The 15324-nt window shown below is 55.9% G+C and overlaps 3 protein-coding genes across 3 annotated transcripts; 1 reads left to right on the top strand and 2 right to left on the bottom strand.

Annotated features, from left to right (window-relative positions):
• The first annotated feature begins 39 nt into the window (after window positions 1-39).
• On the top strand, window positions 40-4631 carry LOC311157799 (magnesium transporter NIPA2-like). Its single transcript, XM_084212762.1, has 5 exons — window positions 40-177; window positions 282-338; window positions 1334-1424; window positions 1544-1704; window positions 2641-4631. The coding sequence occupies exons 1-5, from the start codon at window positions 60-62 to the stop codon at window positions 3261-3263; spliced, it is 1050 nt and encodes a 349-aa protein (XP_084068888.1). The 5' UTR covers window positions 40-59; the 3' UTR covers window positions 3264-4631.
• Window positions 4632-4795: 164 nt separating this feature from the next.
• TIMM8A (translocase of inner mitochondrial membrane 8A) lies at window positions 4796-6190 on the bottom strand. The gene is made up of 2 exons (XM_084212763.1): window positions 5999-6190; window positions 4796-5616 (listed from the first exon to the last, which is right to left on the bottom strand). The coding sequence occupies exons 1-2, from the start codon at window positions 6119-6121 to the stop codon at window positions 5455-5457; spliced, it is 285 nt and encodes a 94-aa protein (XP_084068889.1). The 5' UTR covers window positions 6122-6190; the 3' UTR covers window positions 4796-5454.
• A 230-nt stretch (window positions 6191-6420) lies between these two features.
• On the bottom strand, window positions 6421-14377 carry BTK (Bruton tyrosine kinase; the record flags this gene model as incomplete). Its single annotated transcript, XM_084212887.1, has 18 exons — window positions 6421-6935; window positions 7044-7201; window positions 7307-7425; window positions 7877-7941; window positions 8194-8410; window positions 8675-8846; window positions 9185-9259; window positions 9408-9535; window positions 9645-9727; window positions 10053-10107; window positions 10367-10429; window positions 10728-10909; window positions 11406-11473; window positions 11580-11708; window positions 13109-13190; window positions 13714-13782; window positions 13974-14072; window positions 14237-14377. The coding sequence occupies 18 exons, from the start codon at window positions 14375-14377 to the stop codon at window positions 6864-6866; spliced, it is 1977 nt and encodes a 658-aa protein (XP_084069013.1). The 3' UTR covers window positions 6421-6863.
• Window positions 14378-15324: the final 947 nt, after the last annotated feature.

The following is a 15324-nucleotide window of genomic DNA, read 5'->3' as shown; positions in this document are numbered from 1 at the left end:
GCCGCCCCTTCCGCTCCCTCCCCGTTCCGGCCCCGCTCCGCCGGGACGCGCCGCTGGCCATGGGGGCCGGGTTCGGCGCGGGGCTGGGGCTGGCCCTGGCCTCCAGCGCATTCATTGGTGGCAGCTTCGTCCTGAAGAAGAAGGGGCTGCTCCGGCTGTGCGGCCGCGCCCGGGCAGGTACGGCCGCTCCCGGGGCGCTGCCCCCGCTGGGTCCCCCGGGTCGTGACCAGAGTTTTGTTTGGCTTCATCTGAGGTTTCTCGTTTGTTTCCTCCGCACTCAGGGCAAGGAGGGCACGCGTACCTGCGAGAGTGGCTTTGGTGGGCAGGGCTGCTGTGCAGTAAGTACCGCGCTCAGACTGTGTTACCGCTCTTATCGTGGGATCACGGAACGGTTTGGGTTGGTGGAGACCTTAAAGATTATCTCGTTCCAACCCCCTCCCCTAGGAACACCCAGGTTGCTCCAAGCCCTAATGTCCAACCTGGCCGTGAGCACTTCTCGGGATGGGGCAGCCACAGCTCCTCTGGGCACCCTGTGCCAGGGCTTCACCACCCTCACTGGGAACAATTTCTTCCTGGTATCTTATCTAAACCAACTCTCATTCAGTTTCAACTTATTCCCCCTTATCCTGTCACTACATGCCCTTGGAAAAAGTCTCTCTCTCTTTCTTATAGGCTCCCTTCACATACTGGAAGGCCACAATTAGGTCACTGCAGAGCCTTCCCTTTTAAGAGTGTGGTTGTGGTTGTTTCCAGTCACTTTCATGTTTTGTTACTACCATTTTTGCTCGAGTTTTATCCAAGTTTCTGATGATGATGTTGATCTCATTGTAATTAAACTATTCTAAAGTCTCATGCATTACCAAGTTTCTGTGCTAAGCAGGAGTTGAGGAGCTGGTTTAGCTGGGTTGGGTTAAGTGCTTCAGAAGCGGCCTGCCCTGAGGATGTAGTGATAATGGCACATCCAGCACCGTGTGCAGCAATTTCAGCAGCTTTACTTTACACTTTTCAATGTCAAGAACCAACTGTAACTGATTTACTCTTTAAAAAGCTGTTCCAGGAAAAGGACAGGCGCCCTTCAGCTTTGTGGAAATTATGGAAATACTTTCCTGTGGTTGCTGCTCACTGTAGAGGCACATGTGACTAAGGATCACTGTGCATAACACTGAGCCTTCTCTTCCCAAGAGAAGGTGCAGGTGCTCTTCTCTTCTGCTTGCTCAACATACCTCAGAGAAACAGCATGCTCAGGAGGAAGCTGAAGCTTTTCTGACTGCACTCAAACTTGTATTATGGTGAACTGCTCCCACTTTGATGCTCACAGGAGTTTCTCTTGCAGTGGGAGTTGGAGAAGCTGCAAATTTTGCTGCCTATGCCTTTGCCCCTGCAACACTGGTAACTCCACTGGGTGCTCTGAGTGTCCTTGTTAGGTAAGCAGCCTCAGAAACAGCCTCACTTCACCTGCTTTAGTGATGAAAGCACTTGCTCTGCTCTCTTCCTTCAGGTATCCATTTCTTGTCCTAATTGGTTTTGGATTTTTTTTTTTCAGTGCAGTTCTGTCTTCCATCTTCCTGAATGAGCAGCTGAATGTTCATGGGAAGATTGGCTGCATCCTGAGTATCCTGGGCTCCACTGTGATGGTGATCCATGCTCCACAGGAAGAAGAGGTTTCCAGCCTGGAGTCAATGGCAGAGAAGCTGAAAGATCCAGGTACTAAAATAAAAGGATTTCTGTTGACTTCAGGCTAATGACAGTAGAAGGTGGGACACAACTTGGATAGATAGGAAAAGACTGAACTAAATGGTAATTGAGCTGTTTCTTGTTCTGCACACCCCACTGGAATCATTACTAGTTACCAAGTGGGCTGGTTTTTTTTTTACTGTTTGTGATGTATAGATGCAAAAAGTGAGGAGCAAGGAAATAAGGTGCAGCTGTCAGCAGAAGGGATTGGCCTGTGACAGTGCCAGGAGTTGCAGAGGGAATTCCTGTACATAAGGGTGGTAGTGGTGTGGCTGAGAGAAGACAGAGGAGGAAATTCAGGCAGAAGAACTCCAGGCAAAAAAATTCAAGGAGTTGTGCCTAAGCTCAGGTAGTCCTGGTATTTATGTTAAAGGATGAATCAAGTCACAAGGATATGATGTAGGCAATAGCACAAATGGCAGAATAAGCCAAAAGAGATGGAGGAAGGCAGCATAAGGAGAGGAGCAAAGCAGAGTAACAGGCAGATGTTGCTGCTCATTAGGGAGAGCATTGGCAGGGCATTCCTGTGATGTGGCACCTTCCTTTTATCCCACCTGTCTGCAGAGTTCAGCCACAGCTTCCCACGCCTTCTGTCACCTTCCTGGGCCTTCTGCTGGACTGGTCAAAAGCCCCCCAGCTCTGGTAGCGCTGTGGAGCCTGGCTGTGCCCCTGCCACTCCCAGCAGACTATATCCCCAACAGCCTGACTTGTGATTACACTGTAATGAGCTGTTGTTGTCTCTGCAGCTTTGCTCTGGATTTCCAACCCTGTTCCCTTCAGATGGAGGCCAGAAAGGCTGATGGGGCAGTTACCTGCCTGTCCTCCATCTCTACTTGCTATTCAGTCATATCTGTCGCTGTTGCTGCTGTGTTCTGATGGGAGTTCTTGAATTCTTCTTTCCCCAAGGATTCATTGTATTTGCTGTGTGTGTCCTGGTGAGTTCCCTTCTGCTCATCTTTGTGGCTGGACCCCGTTATGGACAGAGCAACGTCCTGGTTTATGTTTTGGTCTGCTCTGCCATCGGCTCGCTGTCCGTATCCTGTGTGAAAGGCCTGGGGATTGCCCTGAAAGAACTGTTCTCTGGGAAGCCAGTCCTGAAGGAACCCCTGGGCTGGGTGCTCCTGGTGTGCCTGGTGATCTGCATCAGCATCCAGATCAACTATCTGAACAAAGCCCTGGACATTTTCAACACCTCTGTGGTCACACCCATTTACTACGTGCTGTTCACCACAGCAGTCATGACGTGCTCAGCCATCCTCTTCAAGGAGTGGCAGCACCTGGTGCTGGACAACATCATCGGCTCCATCAGCGGCTTCCTCACCATCGTGTCCGGCATCTTCCTCCTGCACGCCTTCAGGGACATGCCCTTCACCCCCAGCCTCCTGCCCCTCTTCCTGCAGCCAGCCAGGGCAGACCCACACCCGCCCTGGAGCAGTGCAGACAGACATCAGTCCTGTCAGCACCAGCCTCTGCTGCCCTCGGAGGACAAGGGCTCTCAGAGCGCAGAGGAGGAGGAGGAGGAGAAGTGAAAGCAGGTGAGGAAGCATCTCAACTGCTGGCTTCCTGCTCCCACTGCCAAGGCTGAAGGTGTGCTGCAGGAGCAGGAGCTGTGAGTTACCCTCTGCCTGCCCCAGGCAGCACCAGGCTGCCAGGAGGCCTCCTGTGGTACAGACAGGAGCCCTGGGAACTGCCCCGTTCCTGGCATCCTGTGCTTCTTCACTCTTCTTTTATGTGAAGAATTAACTTGCCCTCATCAGGACTCAGAGCTGAGCTGTGCAGAGAGAGGCCTGCAGCACTAACACAGTGCTAACCCTGACTCCATGGCAGATCACACATCTGGGGAGGCTCACACTGTTTTTTAAACCCAGAATTAACAGTTACAGAATGATCTAACATGGTGCTAAGGTTCCACAGAGAGAAGACGGATGTCTGGCTTTAAAGGTGACATTCAGAGAGTATTAATGCAAAAATTCCTCTGTCAAGTACTTGGTTTTTCTCACTCTGCTAGAATTTATTTACAGATTCACATCCAAAACCAGAATACAGCCCAAACTGGGAAACTTCAGTGGTGCTGCCACAAGCTGCTGTGGCTCTTACAGAGGGACCAACCTCTTCATGCAATGTCTGCTGTGCAGGTTGATGAAGCTTCCTGTGTTCTATTAAAAACTGATCTGTTCAGTTACCAAGTGCTGAGTGATACATTTATACCAAGAGCTGGGTGAACACTGGAAGGCATGGAGGATCACAGGGGTAGGAAGAACTCTGTGAGTGCTCCAGATAAACTCGTGTTAGGACAAGAGAGGGAATCACCTACTCTGGGAACCTAGTCCTTAGCTATTGAGGTAAGTTTCTGACAGATAACTAACAGACAGATAACAGACAGATAACTGTGTCCTCACTGACGTGGGTTTATATCTGCATAGCTGCTGAACACATCCTGAGTTTGTTCCCAGGAAGGCTGCTGGCTAAAAGCTACCCATGCTGGGAGCTCACACGCTCTGTCCAGCAGCCCCTGCAGTGGGTTGTGTGCAGAACTGCTTTACGAGGTTCCTGTGTAGAGCTCCAGACCACTGTCAGGGTCACTCCAGGCTTCCCAGAGCCCTGCAGCATATGAGCACTGCTGAAATGCTGCTGCCTTCCCAGAGAGCTGATCAGTAGTTGGTTGTTTTTCCAGTTTGAAGCTCCTCTTTGTGTCCTGAGGGCAGAGGTCCAGACACACCCACAGGCCTCTTGCCAGTGACCTCCACAGGTGAAGGTGCACGAGGTTATAAAGCAGCTGGTTAGTTATTCCCTGCATTTAGTCTCTCTAAAGAAATTACTCTCCAGGACAGCAGGAGCTGTTAACCTTTTGGGGAACAAGAGAAGGCCACAGCCTCTCCCAGAAACAAGTCTGATTCATGAGACCAAATTAATTGATCTACAATTAGAATTCAGAAAAGGCCTTCTAGTCAGAAGACAGTTATGTCTCCTTCCTACTAATTTTGCCATAAATAGGATAACTGGGAAGGAGGGGGAGTGACAAGAAGGCCAGATTTTCCATTCTCAGTAGTGATCTTTCTGAAAAAAGGAGAATCTCATATTAAAAATTGACCCAGTTAATATTTATTACATTTACCCAGGGAAAGCAGTTAATGGAGCAAGTCAGCATCGACAGAGTTGTGCTGCAGTGTGAAAATTGGTCACTTGGCCGTATGAACGATTTACCTATGGAAGCCTGGAAGTATTTTCCAGCAGTGGCACTGCCTGGGATGATCACTGTTCCCAACATGCTCTTCTTGCTCAGGGTGCCTGTCCCAGCCTGCGCAGCGCAGCCAAGGTGCCCGGGGCGGCTGAGGATGTGCCCAGGAGGGCTGCTTTGTGCAGCACTGTTTAAGGCAGGCTGGCCTCACCCACAGCCGAGCTTCCCATCGGCGCTGGGAGCATCCGTGAAACGAGCATCAGCACCCTCTGCTCGGCCGAGGGGCGCGTTCCAAACGCTCCCTGCGTGGCACCGGGGTGCCGGCACAAAGGTGGCCGCTGGCCCGCAGGGCCGGGAGCAGCACATCACCCCGACGTGCAGCGTCCTTGTGTCTGTTGTGGGCTCTCATCTGGCTGCGACTTCCCCGAGACTGGCATTTAATCAAATCCTACCCCCCCGAGCTGATCCTGGCTCCTTGGGGCAGCGGAGTGACCAGGAGTGGGCATGGGCGAGGGCCTGGCCTGGCGGGGGCTGGGTCCGGCTCAGTCGGACAGGCTCTCCGAGAAGGCTGACTTGGACTTCTGCGTCTGCTCCAGCCGGTTCAGGATGAACTGGCTCGTGTCGATGAAGCGCTCCACGCAGTTCACGAAGCACGTCTCAGCCCGGCTGTCCAGCTTGGGGCCCGGCTTGTCCATGCACTTCTCCTGCACACAGCGGGGTCCCGTTGGTCCCGGGGGCACCGCAGCGCGACCCCCCCGCCCCGCACCGGGGCCGTGCCTCTGGGCATCTCCCGCCCTCCGACACGCTCCCGCCACCTCGGGATCCGGAACCTCTCGGGACCCTCCCGCCACCTCGGGCGCATCCGACCGCTCCCCACGCGTGGCTCTGCCCGCCCCGCCGCTCCCGGAGAGCCGCCCCCTCCCGCTCTGTGCTCACCGGAGCTGGGGCTGCTCCCACGGCGGCTCCATTTTGTCCCCATCAGCCTCCTCCCCCCGGGGACAAAGGTCTGCGCGGCCTCCCAGCCCGCCTTGCCCCACCATCGCGACCGGGTCCACCGGAGTCGGTGGCCCTGCCCGCCGGCCGTACCCAGCAGAGCTCGGTCATCTGGTGCACCAGCTGCTGGAAGCGCTGTTTCTGCGTCTCCACCTCGATGAAGCGCTGGAGCTGGGGGTCGGCCCCGCCCAGCCCGGCGGAGGACGGCGGGTCCATGGCGCTCCCGGTGTCCCCCCGGTCCCTCCCGGTGCCGCCGCGCCGCGACCTTCACGTGCCGCCGGTGCCGCGCCCGCCCCTTCCGCCCGCGCCGCGCCTGCGCGCCCGCCCGCCGCGCGCCCCCTGCCGGCGGGGCGGAGCGGCCGCAGCCGGGGAGGCCATGGAACCGTTTTATTGTCCGGGACCGGAGCGGAGCGGTGATGGGGCTCCGGGGGTGCGATGGAGCTCCAGGGGTGTGATGGAGCTCCAAGGCGCTGATGAAGTTCGGGGGAGGTGATGGAGTTCTAAGGCACTGATGGAGTTCTGGGGAGGTGATGGAGTTCTGGGGTGGTGATGTGGCTCTGAGCACGTGATGGAGCTCTAAGGTACTGATGGAGTTCTGGGGAGCTGATGGAGCTCTGAGCACGTGATGGAGCTCCAAGACGCTGATGGAGTTCTGGAGAGGTGATGGAGTTCTGGGGAGGTGATGGAGCTCTGAGCACGTGATGGAGCTCCAGGGGTGTGATGGAGCTCTAAGGTACTGATGGAGTTCTGGGGTGGTGATGGAGCTCTGAGAGTGTGATGAAGCTCCAGGGATGTGATGAAGCTCTGAGCGTGTGATGGAGCTGTGGGCGCAGCCATGGGGGTCCCCCAGGCTCCTGCAGGCCCGTGCCGTGTCCATGAGGACTGTGCCAGCCAGTGTGCGGGTGTGTCCCACAGGGCAATGGCAGTGCTGGGCAGGGTCAGTGGGCAGTGCCCATGGTCAGCACTCCTCGTCAGCCATGTCCAGGATGCTGCTCAGCAGCACGGTGAAGGTGGGGCGCTCCTCAGGCTTCTGTGGGGCGAGAGGGGAGCCTGGCTGGAGCCTGTGTCTGCCCCAGCCATGCCCTGGGGAGCCCTGCCAGGGTGTCGGGAGGTGTCACCAGGGGTGGAAGCCACCCACCTCGTGCCAGCAGCTGTACATGATGGCATAGACCCGCTCCGAGGCCGCCTGCGGCCGGTACAGGCGCAGGCCTTGGATGACGTGCTCGGTTGTCTCACTGTTGTTAAACCTCTCGTAAGGCATTTTTCCCAGGGAGTAAACTTCCCACATCAGGACACCTGTTGAGGGGAACAGCACGGAGAGCTCATGGCATTGGCACCTGTGTCTGCACCTGATTTGCAGAGGAGTTCCCAACCTCCAAATCACCAATGCTGTGCCCTTACCAAAGGACCAGACGTCAGACTTGCTGCTGAACTTGCTGTACAGCAGCACTTCAGGAGGAGACCACCGCACTGGGAACTTGGACCCCAGGGAGCTTGTGTACTCATCATCTAGCACGTACCTGCAGCAGGAAAATGGATCAGGGTGCCTCACCTGGATTTCACATTTCACTCCTCTACCCAAGTGACCAAGCCCATAAGGAATGGGCAGCTCAGAATAACCAGAGGCTGCAGCTCTGCATGGGTTTCAGCAGTAGGTGCGTGTTAGCCAGGACTGCAGAAGAGATTTGCTGACATGGAAGCACAGCAAAAAGGGGATATGGAGAGAAAGCTGCAGCCAGGAGACTTGGGGGTGGGAAAGAAGATACAGAGAGAGGGGGGAAAGGGCCAGGGAAAGTAAGAAAGGTATGATGGAAAGTGGAGAGGCAGAAGGTTGAGTCAAGCAGATGGAATGTTCAGATGATGGGAAAGCAGAGCTGGAGGGTGGTGGGGACAAAGACCAAAGTGTAGAATTGATGGAAGGAGGAGATGGAATACTGAGACACGAAAGTGACACAGACATATCTACCAAACCTGGAAAGACCAAAATCTGACACTTTCACAATTCCTTGGTCATTCACCAGACAGTTTCGAGCAGCCTGTGAATGGAGAGGTGGAGGCAGTTACTTCTACCTGCTCTTGTCTCTCCCATCCCCCTGTAGCAGGTGAAGTTCATCTCATCCCCACACACCGAACACTTCACCTCACTTTGTCCTGCAAGTTCACCTGGACTGGGGCAAGCTAGAAAGCCCTCAGCAGACAGCAACTGAGGCCTCCAAGCATCCTATTTATCTATGTAGGGGCGACTTCTCCAGTGGCATTTTGCCTGAACAAAGGAGCCAAAGACCTACCAGGTCTCTGTGCAGGAACTGCTTGGATTCCAGGTACTCCATAGCTTCACAGACATCCTTGCACATCTCCAGCAGCTGGGCAGGCTGGAAGCGCTGCCGTGTTTCCCTCAGGAAGTTCAGGAGGCAGCCATTGGCCATGTATTCAGTGATGATGAAGATGGGACGTTGCTTAGTGCAGACCCCATAGAGCTGCACCAGCTTCTCATGAGACAGATTCCTGTGTTGGGGACAAAGGCAATTCTGAGCATCTAGAAAGCCAGGGAGCAAATGAAGTGAATAGGGAGAGTTTGGAAAGGGAAGGTGCTTCTGGCCCAGCTGGCAGTGGAAAACCTCACAGAGGAATCAGCACGAAATCAGTGGGATCTTGGATGCATTTTGCAGAGTATGGGACTGCCCAAGACTGTCCCTGCACACCTCCCAGGAGTGCAGCCATTCTGGCAAGGAGCATCCAGCACTGCCCTGTGTGGTGCTCACCACTTACATCATGACTTTGGCTTCGTCAATAAACTCATCCTCTGACATGGAGCCCTCCCTGATCATCTTGATGGCAACGTTGTACTGGCCTCTCCACTTCCCGTACTTCACCACGCCAAACTGCCCCGTCCCCAGTTCCTTCAAGAAGGTCAGATCCTTGGGGTCAATCTCCCACGAGCCTAGGACAAGAGTGTGAGTGTAATGTGGGTACAGGTGACCTCCCTGCACAGTGCCCCCAGTCATTCAATCTAGCAAGCCCAAGAAAAGCTCACAAGCATTTGCGGCCTGAAAAATCATCCACAAAATCCACAACATCTGAGACCTGTAACTCCAGGGAATGGGAGCAAGGTAGGTTGTGGAGCCTTTTGGTCAATACTGTCACCAGAGGGCAGTTGGGAAGTGGTTCCTGAGAAGGTTATGAGCCATGGGACAGCCAGGATCCCAGCCTGGGAAGGCTGCTGCCAGCAGAAACAAACCCTTTAACCAGGGAACCATGAGGAAGCCCAGGCTGGCTTACCATAGCCAAGGCCAGCTGTGGAAGGAGCATTTTTCTTGTGCTGAGACACGGGGTACTTGAGTCTGGATATGAGCCCTGAAAAACAGCAGCAGAGATTGCCACTCTAGGCTTACCTGCTACATTCCAGCAGGGAACACAACTCCTGCCTTTGGCACAGGAAGGTGGGGATGCCATGGGGCCAGAGCAAACACTGCTGGCTTCACTCTGTCTCCAGAACACTGACCTGCAGAGTTGTGCTGGTGGTAGGTGATGAGCTCTGGGATGCTGTTGAAGAGGTGTTTTTCTGCCAGGTAATACTGATTCTGGGGGGTGCAGCAGACGACGTAGTGGCGGATCGTGCCTTGGGGCTCTCTGGAGAGGGAGAACATGAGGTCAGTGCCATGGGGAGGAGAGGCAGAGGGTGAGGGGTGCCTGGAGGGGTCCTCTGAAGGAGGAACAAGCTGTTCTTAGAGCCACTTACGCAGAGGACTTGGCATAGACGGAGACAGTGTATTTCCCTGTCTTGCTGGTAGAATCTCGGACAATGAAGCCCCCTTCCTTACCCTAAAACAGAAAGGGGAAAGGGGACTGGGTGTTTGTGGGGACTGTGTGTGACTGTAACAGTCAAAACTTGAAGTGAATGAAGATCACATCATGGCTGGAAAGGATGCAGTGAGTCAGAGGAATCCTATTTCCAGTCCCTGCAAGGGAGGCAATCTCCTGAAGTGGCTGCCTGGAGGAGCTCACACTGGGAAAGGGAAAGCTCCTGGGGCTGTTGGGGCAACACTTCTCTCCCAGAAAAGCCAGGGTTGGTCCCATGCTGGACACAATGTGAGAACAGCCCACAGAGGGCTGCTGTGTAGACCCAGCCTTGGGAGGCAACACTTACCTCCTGTTTCAGCAGTTGCTCTGCTTGGCTCCGAGTGATATTCTTTGAGTACCACCTGGAACAGGGACACAGCCATCAGGGAGATCTCCACAGCCACCTCTGTCCCCAGCCCAGGCTGACCCTGGCCCAGCCAGGACAGGCAGTGCAGAGAGCAGGGCAGGGATGGCTGCCAGGGGCTGGAGGCTGTCAGAGGATGTGGAAGAGGGAGAATTATGACCCAACCAGGCTGGGCTCACAGGCTGTGTAAGGTAACAACCAAATGGAAAATGTTTCCAACCAAGTGCAACTCGCCAGGTGCCTGTGCCCTCTCTTACTCAAAGATCTCCAGGGAATTTCTGGTTTCAGTGACGTAGTTGCTGGGGATGTATCCTTCCCTCCTGCAGGAGAAAAGGGCTGGTCACACTCTGATGGAGGAGGCCAAGGGGAAAGGATATTCCTGTCTCGGGAGGCTGAGTAGAAATGGGCTCAAAAACTTTGGTGCAAACCCATCTGGGAAGGGCTGACACCACAGCTGGTTTCAGCCTCCTCCCCCTCCTCCCCAGGGCAGCCCACAGGTGGGCACGCAGCCTGTCCTCACCCATGGGGTGCCCAAGGGGTGTGTTTGCCCACCAGGGCCTGAGCACCAGGGCAGGGCAACGTTGCAGAGCCATGGCCATGGGCAGTGGGAGCTCTCACCCGTTCTTGTCAAGGGCTTTCCACCAGGGCAGGTGGCTCTCCTCCAGGATGAAGTACTCCTCGCCCTTGTGCAGTTGCAGGTCCTGGGCGTTCATTGGCTCGTAGTTGTAGAGGGCCACCACCTTCTTCATCTCCCCTGCTGTGCTGGGGGCTGGCTCGGGAGGCAGAGGCTTCATCACCATCTTCCCACAGGGAGAGGGAAAGCGTAGGACACGGTCAGGCTGGCACACACACCATGTGAGACCCTTCCCAGGCCTGGGAGGGCAGTGGTCTCAGGCAAGGTCAGTGCAGTGTTTGTCTCAGCTCCCATGTGTATCTCCCAGAACACCCATTTCCTCTCCCTGGACTTTTTATCAAAATATTTTTCCCCATCTCCACAAAAAGGTGTTTTCTCTTTACCTTTGGCTTAACCTATGACTCCTCCAGCCTACATCTGGGATTTAATCTCCCTGGGATTTAATCTCTCCTCAGGGTTGAGATCATTTGACTTCCCTATAGGCCTTTGGGCTCCATCCCCTGCTTCAAGCTCCTTCTCCCTTCGGTCACCATCTTGACCTCCCTCCCCAGGGCAGAGTCCTGGCCTGTACATCTCTGAGCAGTCATTGAACATGTTGGCTTTTTCCAGGTAGATCTTTTCTCCAACACTTTGGAGCAGCAAACCCTGATGTTGCCCTTTACCTGGTCCTCCTCAGGAGTTGGGGGAAGGGGCTTCTTTGTCTTGCGATGCGACCGCCCGACTTTTAAACCTTCAGAACAGAGGAGGGGCTAAGGTGAGAAAAGATCTCTGGCTCTGTGCTGCAGTGCTCCTCAGGGCAGAGGGATGAGGCAGTGGGAGGGTGCCTGGTGTCTTACTGCCATTCCTGCTCTCCAGAATCTGGCAGCCCATGGCGTTCTTGGCTGTCTGGGAGCAGCACAGGTACTGGCCGTCGATCCAGAAGCAGGGGTGGTACTTCTGGACCAGGTCGCTGTTGTACCGAATCACTGTGGCAGAGGAGGGAAGATGTGTGTGACCCAGGGCTGTGTCCCCAGCCTGCTGCAAGAGCTCTCTGCTCCCTCAATGCAAGTGGTCAGCTGCATTAAATCATTTCCTCTCAGCTGGGCTGCAGTCCCCTGAGCCCTGATGTTCAGGTTTCTTACCACTCTTGTTTCAGTGCTGTGGCTATGCAATCCCTGTGCCACAGGGAAGGACCAGGCATGGCTCTCAGATCTGACTTAAGCTTTTGAGCAGCTCTGCAAAGGGGTATGAGCATGCTTGGAGCCAGTCACCTGGCTCTCCTGCCAGCCAAAATATCCAATAATCCCCAGGCTGCTCTGGCCCATGGATCACAACTCTTTTGAGCCCTTTTTCCCCAGAAGCAGGGTGGGAGGCCACTGCTCTGTGCCTGGCTTTTCCATGGGAAGAGGAGGGCACTGCCACCGGCCTGTGCCTGCTCAGAGACTTCCCTGCCAGGGAGAATATTCCCTTGCCAGGCAGGCTGACCAGCTTCCTCATACTTATCCCCAAGTTAGAGGGACAACTGGATGTGCCTAAACACTGCCAACAGCCTGGCGCTGGTCCAGCAGCTGCACAAGGTGCAGAGAGCCCATTCTCTGGTGGAGTAAGAGGAGGACATCCTGTCAGCAAAAAGGCAGCATTTTCTCTCCTTTCCCTATGGATTCTACACTGGCTTGAGCTGCCAGAGCAATCCTCCTCCCTCAGCAGGGAAGTGGGGAGAGGACTGGCTGCTCTGCTGGGGCTCTTGTGAGATAACCGACTTCCCCGTTATCAGCCTGCCCCTCTTCCGCCTCACTCGAGTCAACTTCCCCGTGTCAACTCAAGCAGCTAATCCCACCCTGCCAGCACAAAGCCACAGAAATATACACACACACGGGCCAGGAGGCACATACAGGCAGCTCCAGCAGATTTTGGATGGTCGGAGCCCCTTGGCACAGTTCTGCTGCAACACGCTCCCAGCTCGAGGAGGAAGCACCCACCCAGCTCTGAGCATTAGCACTGAGCGAGGCTTGAGGTGGTTTGGGGAAGATACTTCCTGGCTCCCAGGAGGCTTGTGGTCCATGTTTCCTAAAGCACTGGGCAGCCAACCCTCGCATGCCAAGGCAGCACAGCTGTATGGCTACATCTGCTATTTCCTCTTGCCCTCAATGATTTCTGAGTCGGTTTGAGCTGCTTTGGAGCAGGTTTGTGAGAAGGCAAGGAGCCTCAGCCAAGGTAGCTATGGTGCTGCAGAGGGTGATAGCATCCACCTGTCCCAGACAGGAGCAGCTTGCTCTTCCTCAGACCTGGGACAGGTCAGCCCTGGGAGCCTGCACTGTGGGTCAGGCATAGGCACAGGTGTGCCCGTGCTGGCTTCCCAAGGGAGCTGCAGAGCCCCCGCACTCACCGCTCTTCAGCTGATGGATCCAGCGCTTGCGCAGCTCCTCCGTCGGGGAGAAGATGTAGAGGGGCCCCTCATCATAGACCACCTGCAGGAACATTCACCTCAGTACCGCGGGCAGGGCTCTCATGGCAGGCACGGGCGGAGCCGAGCCTTGTGGCCACCCCGAGCCAGCCCTGCCGGTGTCTGCTGGCCCCACACGGTGCTCGCGGGACCGTGACAAAGAGGTTAAAAATAAGCCCCCTCCCCCGAGACTTTCCACTTCCTTCTCTGACTTTCGGTGTGCTGGGGGTGCACTGGGTGCCAGCAGGGCAGGCAGCTGGGCTGGGGGCTGAGTGTGCAGCCAGCATCCCTCCAGCATCAGCCAGGGGACTGAAAGGGGCAGGACAGAGCTCAGAAGCAGGCTTCCATCTTAAACAGAGTTGGCTCGGGGCTTAAAGAGGCTCACCTGGCTGTCCCAGCAGTGTGGACAGCAGCAGAGTCTCCAGGTGAGTGACACCTGGCACTGGGGCAGTGATGCCATGTGTGACCCCAGGCCCCTGTGGGGTCCTCCCTTCAGGAACTGCCACCAGGCAGAGTGGACCAGCAAAGAGGGCGCAGTGAAAACTCACCTGGAAGGGGTAGGGGAACCGTTCAATGATTGAAATCTGCTCCATGTTGTTGTAATCCTCCCCTTTCCTCTGCAAGAGAAAGGCAGAGATGGATGCTGCCACCCTGTTGCTCAGCTGCTGGCATCTCCTCTGAAGCAGGCCCACAGCTTTTGCCATCCCCCTGCTCTGCATCAAGCTAGACCCCTGGTATGGTGTGGCCAGAGCCCCCCACACCAAGCAGGGTTGTCCCCCACTGGCACCACCCCAGGGACCCTCCTCACCGGGACCTGTCGCTCAGGGGGAGGGTTGTTTTCAGGTGCCACTGTCTCCACACAAGTGATCTTCTCAATGTCCACAGAGCCCTTCTTACTGCCCCGGCGCTGCAAGAGACAGTCTTGCTTCAAAAGGTCACCAAGTGGAGACCTGGAGACACTCAAACCAGCCCCTCTCCCCGTCCAACCACCCCCTGGGCTATGTGCTGGCAAGGGACAGCTGGTGACCCCTGGACACTGGCATGGCGCAGCCCCTGTGGCTGCAAACTCACCCCCCGCTCAAAGTCATACTCGTAGTAGGACAGCTTGCTCTCTGTCAGCAGGAACAGGCGCTTCTTGAAGTTGAGGGGAGATGTTTTCTTCTTCTGCTGTGAGCGCTTCAAGAAGATGCTCTCCAGGATGACACTGGCCATGTCAACCCCTGGTCTCCTTGGTGCTGTGCTCACCGGCTTGCTGTGGGCAAGACAATGCTGACACGGCGTTTGCTCAGCCCAAAACCTGCTGGATCTCACTCAGTGCACTCTCCCCCTTGCCCCAAGGGCAGACAGGGGTGTCTGGGACCCCCACAGCAGGGGGAAGCAGCCGCAGAGGGACGAGGGCAGGTCAGTGTGGTGTGACCTCTCCCACACCAGCCTGCAGGGCAAGCCACCACCCGGATGGCTCCTTCTCCTGCTGAAGAGGCCCCCAGGATATGCAAGATGGACAGAGAGCTGGAGAAAGAGAGAAACGGGGGAAGCTTGGAGCCCCGGGAGGAGCGCGGAGCCAGCTGTGACACCCCCGCAGGAGCTCCTCCCCTCGGGCTCTGTGCATGTGAGCCTGTGTGGGCTGTTTCCTCCTGCCCCACCGCAGCCTCTTCGTGCTGGGGACGTGCTGACTTGGCAGCGTGCAAGGGTTGGTCACGGGAGACCAGTCCCTAAAAAGCTGTGGCTAGGTCCTGGCCCTGAAAAGTCACAGTGCTGCCAAGAGCACGGAGTAGCCCCAAAGTCATCCTTCCCCTGTGTGTCCACGGAGCTTGCAGGAGTGCAGGGATGCAGATCAACTCCTGTTCTTCCCCTCTGAGCAGCATTTGCCAGTGGCCAGGCTTGAAGGGCTGCCTCGAGCCAGCAGGAAGAGGAGGGAAATCCTCTCCCAGCCATCAGCAAAGCTCTCCTGAGCCTCTCCAGGGAAGGGCAGTGCAGGAAAGGGCTCATGAGGGCTCTGCATCCCACAGCTGCCCAGCCTTTAGCCCAGCTGCCCTGGCCCATCTCTTGGAGCAGCCTGTCCCTCCAAGCTGTACCCAGGAACTGTGACCCCCATGTGGGCCCAGCACGCCCCGGAGCCACGTGGCTGGAGCTGTGGGGTGTGACCAGCACCTGACTGC

Source organism: Fringilla coelebs (genome assembly GCF_963513975.1).
Source record: "Fringilla coelebs genome assembly, chromosome: 11".
Taxonomy (NCBI): Eukaryota; Metazoa; Chordata; class Aves; order Passeriformes; family Fringillidae; genus Fringilla; species Fringilla coelebs.
This window is presented reverse-complemented; position numbering and strand designations above follow the sequence as displayed.